This window comes from Magnolia sinica, chromosome 6 (genome assembly GCF_029962835.1).
Source record: "Magnolia sinica isolate HGM2019 chromosome 6, MsV1, whole genome shotgun sequence".
Taxonomy (NCBI): Eukaryota; Viridiplantae; Streptophyta; class Magnoliopsida; order Magnoliales; family Magnoliaceae; genus Magnolia; species Magnolia sinica.
This window is the reverse complement of record NC_080578.1, coordinates 23,402,719-23,412,559: the sequence shown is the minus strand read 5'-3', so window position 1 is coordinate 23,412,559 and position 9,841 is coordinate 23,402,719. Positions and strand designations below refer to the sequence as shown.

The 9,841-nt window shown below is 41.6% G+C and overlaps 1 protein-coding gene across 1 annotated transcript; it reads left to right on the top strand.

Moving 5' to 3' along the window:
• Window positions 1-1,503: 1,503 nt before the first annotated feature.
• On the top strand, window positions 1,504-9,262 carry LOC131248545 (uncharacterized). The gene is made up of 8 exons (XM_058248868.1): window positions 1,504-1,809; window positions 2,140-3,406; window positions 3,516-3,606; window positions 3,737-3,894; window positions 3,991-4,042; window positions 7,220-7,299; window positions 7,430-7,523; window positions 7,616-9,262. The coding sequence occupies exons 2-8, from the start codon at window positions 2,204-2,206 to the stop codon at window positions 8,212-8,214; spliced, it is 2,277 nt and encodes a 758-aa protein (XP_058104851.1). The 5' UTR covers window positions 1,504-1,809; window positions 2,140-2,203; the 3' UTR covers window positions 8,215-9,262.
• Window positions 9,263-9,841: the final 579 nt, after the last annotated feature.

Below are 9,841 nucleotides of genomic sequence, written 5' to 3'. Positions count from 1 at the left end.
TACCAAAATACCCTCTACCTATAATCAAACTACTAAAAATGAGCCAACTTCATTAACTTCTCCTAAAAAAAAAAGTGGACAATTAAATAAAACTGCCTAAAGAGGGTATAGTAATAAATAAATAAAAGACAAAGAAGATATTCCCTGAGATCTGTCCGTCACCCTTGATGTGCTGTGGACAGGATTTGAATGGCATTTAGGCCATGTCGATGTGGGCCCTACCATTAGGTAGTGAAGATTGGCAAACCTATGTATGTTTCCTACTTTTAGTGGGTGGGCCAATCATCTTTATATATCAACGGACAGGAATTGCGCGGAGGTAAGCTTTGATGGGGGCACCATGGGACTGCCATATCACAGCCTGCACACGTGGTACACATGTCAGGCGTGACAAAGACACGTGTCACGTAGCTCGCTTGACTGCTACGCGTACTGGGGAAAGCGTTGCTCGTCAGGCACATGGTCCCCGTTTAAAGGGTAATCCATGTTGGGACCATTTCATGTGCCGGGGGTATTTTCGTCAGGAGGAAAAGAAGCTACTGATAACATATGCGCTGTTCGAAAGACTGTTGGGGGGTATTTTAGTAATTGTACGTTGAACAGTATCTCTTGCTAGCAAGAGCGGTATCCGCTTCGTAAAACCGTAAAAAAGAAGGAGACGGAAAAAGGAAAGAATCGCGGTGTGTTTCGGGATTGATGGTAGTACTCGCGTATGTTCATGCGCCGTAATAAGAGCTATATACGTACGTAATTAAAACACGTGTCATAGATCCAGGACGTTCATCAGAAAGGTCTGTTAGATTTTATTACAAAATTAGAACGATTTAATTAATAAATTCTCTACAGATGCGTCTTATTGGACCAACGGTTATCTTTTTCTATGCCAAGCTTTTCCTTTTTTACATACAGAAATTTGATAAGAAGACCCAAAAAAATATAAATATTAAAAATCAATGTTAAACCTTATGAACGGATCAGATCTTTCTATATGATGCGAAATATACATGTTTTGGGCGGTTGTATATGGCGCGTGCGGAAAGGCGGCTGCAAATGGGATTGACATTAAGAGAGGATAAGAGAAATCCAGACGCGCGAGTAGGATAAAATTTTACTCGGTAACACGAGCCAACGTAGCATACAAGTACGAGATCTAAACCGTTAATGAGTTATACATGTTATTTATACTTCATGATTGTTGGTAATATCGGTCCCATCATTATGTGTACCACAAAATTACATTGAATCTGAATCTTCGTCAATTACTTTAATCTCAAATTATCATAGTAAAAGGAAAAAATACAGTACATTTTGATGTAGATAACATAAAAACGACGAAGCCCTCGTAATGAACCGTGTAGATCTCTCACGCGTACACTACAGTTCCCGCATTCTTGCGAGTAGTGTTCGACACCTGCAGCTGCGAGTAGGTAGGTAGGCATGGAAGGAGAAAGACATACGCAGCATGAGGCATCAGCAGAAGCAGCCGCAGTATGCACACACCCATCTCTACCATCGAAATCTCGTTTCTCGGTCCATCCGTTTCCCGATAATCGAGGCCGTTGCTTTTTCATCTTTTAATTTAATAATAATAATATAAATCCCTAATTTCTAATTATCTTTTTGTTAGACCCTTTGAGAAGCTCCTTCTCCAACAGAGACAGAGAGAGAGAGAGAGGGAGAGGGGCAAAGCAAGGGCAAAATCGCAAATTTCGATTCGAGTTGCAAAGCTGGAAATCTCTATGGCTGAATGGATTTCAGTGGATTTCTAGGGTTTGACGGTGTTTTTCGTAGCTTTTGATGGAAACTCAGGTGAGAGAACCCTCTCTTCTCTTTTCTTGATTTTTTTTCTTTTTTTTTTTAAAAGTACAGTGCACTATTTGTGTTTTTATTTATTGAATTTTGTAGTCTATGATTTTCTTTTCTTCTTTTTTTTGGCTTGTGATTTGGTTTTTGGGTTGACTAGTGTATGAGATTTGGGATTTCTTGAAAAATAAGGTTTTGGATGTATTTTTTGTTTATTTATGTAATCAAAGACCAGATTCAATGAGCTGGGATTGGGATCTGTGTAGGAAATGGGATAATTTTGTTTTTGTTTTTTATTTTTCTTATTTTTTTACTTTCTTTGTGGGGAATTTATAGGGCATTGCTTAGGGTTTCAGAAGAAGGATTGAATTTCTGAGGTGGGTTTTCATGGGTTGAAGGAATGATGGGGATCTGCAGTGACGACAGTGAAGAAGATCGGTTCTTTGACTCTAGAGAGGATATTTCGTCAGTTTCCGATTCGGGGTCTGATTGTGCGGACGGGTTCGATTCAAGCACCAGGTTTCTTGATTGGGTCTCGGGTAATTTCCGTTACGAGGTCTGGATCGCGAGACCGGATAGTGTACATGAGCGCCGTGACAAGTTCTTGAGATGGATGGGTTTGGGTCTGGATCAGAGCGATGGGAGGAGTTTGGATTCGATTGATCCATCGGATGAGATTTCGCCTGATGTCGATCGGGTCATGGAGACAAGTGGGGCCGTGTTGAGGAACTCTGATTGCGGAGATGAGTTCTCGTCGAGTCGGTCCTCCATGTCTACCTGTTCTGGCGATGCACCTGATTCGTCCGTGGATGGCCTTTTGGAGGAGAATTTCATGTGTCGTATTAGGAATTTGGATGATGGGACAGAGTTCATTGTTGATGAATTGGGGCAGGATGGGACACTGAGTAGACTTCGGGAAGTGGGTTCTAACCGGTTGTATACTGTCGATGAGTTCCAGAGGGCACTTGGGTTGTCGCCATTTGTGCAGCAGTTTATGCGGAGAGAAGCTGCAGCAACAGCAGCGAGCAATTTGGGTGCAGTGACAAAGAGAAAGAAGAAGGGATGGTTGTGGAGATTGGGAGCCGTAGCTTGTGCTGTGGATAGGCAAGGAGAGGAAGGCGAATTGCAGTCTGATGATCTGCACCCGAGCACAGGGGCTTGGAGTTGGACTCGTAGAGTTCGGGTCCGCTCGTATAAGAAGCGTTGCAAGGAATTCTCTGCTCTTTACATGGGTCAGGAGATCCAAGCTCACGTGGGTCCAATCTTGACCATGAAGTTTAGTCCTGATGGGGAGTACCTGGCAAGTGCAGGTGAGGATGGCATTGTGCATGTGTGGCAGGTGATGGAGTGTGAAAGAAGGGATGAAGATGATGTTAATGATCTTGATCCTTCCTGCATGTATTTCACTTTGAATGGTTCTTCTGAATTAGCTTCCCTTTTTGTGGATAAAGAGAAATTGGGTAAATTCAGGAGGATGAAGAAAACATCCGATTCGGCGTGCGTCATTTTACCCCCAAAAGTTTTCCGGCTATCAGAGAAACCACTGCATGAGTTCCATGGGCACAGTGGCGAGGTGTTGGATCTGTCATGGTCGAACAATAAGGTTGGTATTCAGTGTTTCCTGCACTTGAACTTCTTCTGGTTTCCTTTTGCATTTTATCTGCAAAAAGGTGCAAAACATCTTTCAAATGCATTTTGCTTCCTTTGTGCAGTATCTACTGTCATCATCTGTGGATAAAACCGTTCGCCTGTGGCAAGTGGGACGCGACAGATGCCTCAAAGTTTTTTCCCACAACGATTATGGTTCGTGTTTGACTATTTTGTTGGTTCCATCTACCTTGTTTAGTAATTAAATGTTTCTTGAGGCTCTCTTTGCAGCTGTTAGTTTATTGTTCTGAGTTGCCTTGTCTTTTCTTCTGAATGTGTTATGCAGTGACATGTGTTCAGTTTAATCCGGTTGATGACAAATACTTCATCAGTGGCTCGATAGATGGAAAAGTCCGCATTTGGGCCATTCCCGATTGCCATGTTGTTGATTGGACAGATATAAGGGAAATAGTCACTGCCGTGTGTTACCGTCCTGATGGGCAGGTTTGTTAATTTTCTTCGCGTATTGTCTTGTTGAAAGGGAATTCTATATGAGAAATTTATTGGGCCTTTGTTAAAATGATTTCTCTCTACACGCAGGGTGGGATAGTTGGCTCCATGACCGGCAATTGTCGCTTTTATGATGCATCAGGTATTCACACTCGCGGACAATTAGTTTTCTCTCTCCCCCTTTTTCCCCCCTAAATGCAAATGTTCTTAAAGTAATCTTGTAGTGGACTTCATCAATACCTTTTGACATTGTCATGGATGTACTCTAATTAGCCAAACATGCGCAGATATGCTCTGTCCATTGTGATGCCTCATCTATGTTGGCGATATGTTCGGGGAAGGGATTTTTTTTTTCTTCTCTGGCTGGATACTGAATTGCTTGGGCTTTTGGTGGTCTCCTAATCTGCATTTACCGGTTCATTGTGGTTGTAAATGATTCATGACAACTAAGGGCCTGTTTGGCTGGGCAGACTGGATGGAATTAGATTGTATTGGAAGGGATTGGAAGGAGCAATCCCGGGATTGTCCGGGTGTGCCAAACAGGCACGTTGAACTTCTGCCCGGATTGGAGAAATCCCATGGGATTGCCAGCAATCCACTGACGTCACCATCATTACCTTGAAATCCACTCAATCCCTCCTAATCCCATCTATTTTGCCTGGGACATGTTTGGGTGGACGGATTGGAAGGGATTGGCCGGGCGTAATCTCGGGATTGGCCAGGCGGGCCAAGGGATTGCCAGCAATCCACTGATGCAGCCATCATTACCTGCCATCCACCCTAATACAATCTAATCCCATGGGATGGCCCATCCAAACACGCCCTAAGGGACCATCTGGAAACTATCGTTGTTGTCCATGTTCTTGTAGTTAACATTCATCATTTTTGAAATGTTAGTTTCCCCCCTCTTTTCCTGCAAAGTGGGATGATCATTACCGGGGCTTTTCTTTATTTTCTTGATGTTGTTATTTGTTACCGGTAGTTTTCCTATCCTGAGATGGTAGCACTTGTGATTCCTTAGAAGTTTCTAGCCATTAACTGGTGCCACTTTCAGCTCCTTTAATTTCCCAGTTTATCTGGTTATTGGATCTTTTGTTTTGGTCCATAATGATCATATTCAATTCTTATGAACTGTGTGGATATATGCATGTTCATTATCATTGTACTTCTCAGAAGGGAATTGAATGAAATGATATGATTTGGTTCTGCCTCTCTTGAGGATCATTAATAATCTCGAGAATGAGCATGCTGTGAATCTCATGATTGAGTTTCAAGTTCAATGATATTACTTTTCAAATGTACAGTTGCATTGGTCTAAGTAAGAGCAGAGCTATTGTTTGAAGTTCGAACCAGCGCAGCAATCTGAATAGGTTGATCCATTGGTAATCTTTAAAGTCTAAAAGCTGTGGAGTTCATTTCTTTGGGTGTTGGGGGACCCTGATCTTGCATGATAAAGGCAGATTAAGTGGGGCTGGTAGTGTGATTTCAAGGAGTTGTATGTTATTCCTTGGCTTATTATTGAATTGATTTATTGGAATTCGATGGCTTCGTCATGAGTTCAGTTCTTGTGAAGTGTTTTGGATTGCCCAGAGCAGAGGTATATCAAATGATATGAAGGCAAAAGTCAGATTCTCCTATCGTGATGATGTAGTCCACATCTATGATAGACATGCAAGATGGAAATGTTAGACATCATGAGTACATATTTCATACTTGGTAGTATTGAAGCATCGGATGCAGGTATCACATGAGTTAAAGGTTATATTACATATTGTGAAGTCACTGGGTATGGTAGCTACAAAGAAATTCATTTTCAGCTCCATTATGGGGAAGTATATTATTGGAGAGAAGTGTCCAACTTATGTCATCGTGAGTCTGGGTAATTTCAATATGCTATTACTTCATAAAGACAGACGATTGGACTCCAGATGACCTTTGGATCTTTTATGTTTTCACTCCCATACTGACTTTACAATAGATGCCCTGTTTCTCTCTAATTAGAGATACTTGTCTTAATGCTCTCTGATTTAGGTAAGCCCAAGATGAACATTATAGACTGTCCAGCTTCTGTCTAAAACCCATGCCAGGGAGTTGATGTTAAACATGCTGCAATTATGTTGCTTTTGGGGAAAAATTAGATAGCAAACATCGTAGGAAGAAATATATTGATTGTTACATGTTGTGCATATTGTCCATAATAACAACAGTAAAGTCACTCTATCGTAAAATTCTATTCGCAAATGATCCCTTTTATTTTATTTTATTTTATATCCAGATGAGTGAGAAACTGTCATCCTAGTAGTCTGGTGGGAACTCAGAATATCATGTGGAAGTTGTCAAATCAGGGAGAAATGATCAAGCAAGGTAAATTGGGCTGGTTTGACCCGAATTTTCCCAATTAATAATATGTAGGATCCCTGATTATTGAAAGAAATGGCTTCCTTTGGTAGTATGAGGCTAGCCATAATGATGAAGAATCATATGAATCTCCTTCCAGGTTCCCTGAGTTTTTGTCTGCAACATTTTATTTCAATCTCAACCACACCACCCTTGGCTGTAATATTTGAAGGATGCTGGCCTCTCCATGTTCTTGATATCTATCATCACACTAATGACTGAATAAACAACAAGAAAAAGAAAACAAGTTGCAGTGTGCTTCTAGAACTAGATTGATTTCTTCTAACTCCACCTGGTACATGGGATGTGGTTTCTGTGCGTTGCAACATTCTTATGAATTTCTAAAGTTGGATTGATAATTGATATTGAAGACTTGCTATATCATCATCATCTAACCTTTATCCCAATTAAGTGGGTTCGGCTACATGAATCCTATAATCAACTTGCTGATTGTAATTAACCTCTGTAATAGAATATTAGATAGTGCTTGATTGTAATCAACCTATGTTGTCTATTACCTTGTGCCTGCGGGAGTTTTGTGCTATCATTGCTGGTCCCTGAGCTTGGATTGATATTGAAGACTTGCTATATCATCATCATCTAACCCTTATCCCAATTAAGTGGGGTTGGCTACATGAATCCTATAATCAACTCGCTGATTGTACTTAACCTCTGTAATAGAATATTAGATAGTGCTTGATTGTAACCAATCTATGCTGTCTATTACATTGTGCCTGTGGGAGTTTTGTGCTATCATTGCTGGTCCCAAGCTTAGGTAAAGGAGGGTTGGGTCTGATTGGCAGCTGGCCTCAAACTTATGGCATAACTTCCATCATGAATCTGAACAATATAAATACTTGCTATATGATTTTGTTGTTGTGCTAAAACTCATATGCTGATCATTTCTGTTTTCTTGCACCAGATAATCATCTGCAACTGGCCAAGCAACTATACTTGCAGGGTAAGAAGAAGTCCCCGGGCAAAAGGATAACTGGATTTCAGGTAATGCACCACCTCTGCATTATTTCTGGCTTTAATCTTATCATGCCTTTCTTTCTTAAATTATTCATCTTCTTTCTTCATTGAGTGTTGATATAAATTTGTAATTTTTTATGTTGCGTTCCCTCTCCAGTTTTCTCCAACTGATCCTACAAAAGTAATGGTTACTTCTGCTGATTCACAAGTCCGAATTCTTGATGGGGTCGAGGTTGTCTGGAAATACAAGGGTACATGATCCTTTTTGCCTAGGATTCTCTTCGCTTCCATGTCATGCACACATCCCCTCTATATTTAATATCTATGGTTTTCTAACTTTCAGGCCTCAGAAATGCTGGAAGTCAAATATCTGCATCATTCAGTTCAGATGGGAGGCATATCATCTCTGCGAGCGAGGATTCCAATGTCTATGTATGGAACTACAATACCCCAGAGAGGCCCACCCCCCATCAGGCGAAGAGCATCTGGTCTTCTGAGCGCTTCTTCTCCAGCAATGTGTCGGTTGCAATACCTTGGCCCGGCATGAAATCTGTAAATTCAGCCCCACCTTCATCTGGAACCCCGTCTGATCAGCAAGTTCGTCAGGACCTGACAGGAAGTTCGGAGAATGGTCGCCGTGGCAGCTCAGATTTTTTGCAGAACATGCCTTCTTTTTCATCTCCTGACCATTGCTTGCTGGGCCGTGGATTCTTCTTGGAAGTTCTGCCCAAAGGATCTGCAACTTGGCCAGAGGAGAAGCTTCCCGCATCTGGCTTGCTGACAGTGTCGTCTGCCATGTGCAAATCCCAGTACAAGTTTCTGAAGACGTCTTGCCAGAACACTGTCACAGCCCCTCATGCATGGGGCTCAGTGATCGTTACTGCAGGGTGGGATGGACGGATTAGATCATTCCACAATTATGGATTGCCAGTTCGTTTGTGACATTACAGTGGTGGCATGATTGTGTATCCTGTACATGGCCATTTCTACACATTTTGTAGCTGACATTTTGCGCTATCCCATTTGGCTGAGAGAGATGATGCAGAATAGTTGCTGATCTGGGCCCAATCATGTAAAGAGAAACGCAGCACTGTGTTCAGCCCTCCTGAATTGGAATGCTGACCTTTGCTGTATGAGATGCGGTGGCCATCAAGACTCTGCAGTGTCAAAAGCCATAGCCGGTCCAAGTCCGAATTATTTGTAGGCTTGTGCAAGGGTAGATGAAACTCTTTGCTTCACCTTTTGTGGGCTTCGGATGTGTACTGTAATCCAGTCAGGTGCGACGGCTGGCAATGATTTGGTGGCGTGCTGTGTTCCAATCGGATCATATAGCAAGTGGTCGGGATTGTTTTTGTTGGATAAGGAGATCCCATTTAATTATAAAATTCTTTTATTTTTTTACTTGATATGATCATGGCGAACTGTACAAGGAAGACAGGGAAGAAGGCCATTGGAGGGATGTGAATGATTCAGGTGAGTGGGGGGGCCTCCATAACCCTTAAAAAAAAGAAATGGATTGGGGAGGGAGCTAGTGGTGGAGATTTTTCCATGGCAATTTCGTGGTGAGGAAATGTTGGCTTGCATGATTGAGTTGTGACTGTAATTGTACCCATGATTGGTCTTGTGATGGGCCCCACCAGCATCCCTCATGGGGGGTCAATGTTGGAGCAGCTGGAATCTTCTACACTGGTTGTCACTCTTTTGGAACAGGTGATGTTTCATCTTCAGGCGATCTCACTCATTTCTACCACTTTTGGATGTTGATGTTTATTATCATCATATACCTGCAAACGTATCTCGATGATTTGTGGCTCGCCTGATTTGTCTTACTGATGGATGTGCAATGCTGTAGTGCTCTTATTGTGTCCACGGTGGGGCCAGTTTTGAAAGGAGGGATGTCTTTCTTAACTTGGAGAGGTGTTATGAATTAGTATTTGTAACTGTAATTTATCTACCAAATGAAAAAAAAAAAAGAAAAAAAAGAAAAGAAGAGGAAGCTACTACTGTGTTGTGATTTTCTTGCAAGTATTGGCCTAGTTGTAGGACTCTTGATATCATCTCTATTCAAAGCATTTCATTTTCCTCCTTTTCTATTCCCCCTTTTGGGCAAACAGCAAAAGGAGCGGAGGCGGTAAGAGAAAGCATGTTGGATTCCTAAAGAAATGAAAGGGTGCACCAGACATGTTCCTTTAAAGACGGGAGTTCCTTGTACCAAAAGCAAATTGAACTTCTGCAACTCTTTTAAGTACTTACACTGCATTGGGCATGTGACATCATGGAAGACCAGCACAGAATGGCTGCATCTGGTGCTCAAAAATCAAAATATAGAAAGCACTTTCTCCGGCAATTGTTGCTGCAATAAATATCATCCATCATGGTGTGAATTCCTCATCCTTTCCTTTTGCATGTCCAGTTCCAATCCATCGGGTTGATCATTTTGACTCTTGGATAACTAAAGTTTGTTCATTACTTCTCTGTACAAAAACGAAAAGAAAATCGAGAACAAATTCCTTGCTTGTTCCAATCCATTGGCTTCTTGATTTTTACCATTTGATTACTATTTTGGGGT

Bases quoted from the DNA above. Each gene is read 5' to 3' on its own strand.
- LOC131248545 (XM_058248868.1), top strand. From the start codon at position 2,204: ATGATGGGGATCTGCAGTGACGACAGTGAAGAAGATCGGTTCTTTGAC. The intron at 3,895-3,990 runs GTTTGTTAATTT...CTCTACACGCAG, and splicing joins GTTACCGTCCTGATGGGCAG to GGTGGGATAGTTGGCTCCAT. The intron at 4,043-7,219 runs GTATTCACACTC...TTCTTGCACCAG, and splicing joins TCGCTTTTATGATGCATCAG to ATAATCATCTGCAACTGGCC.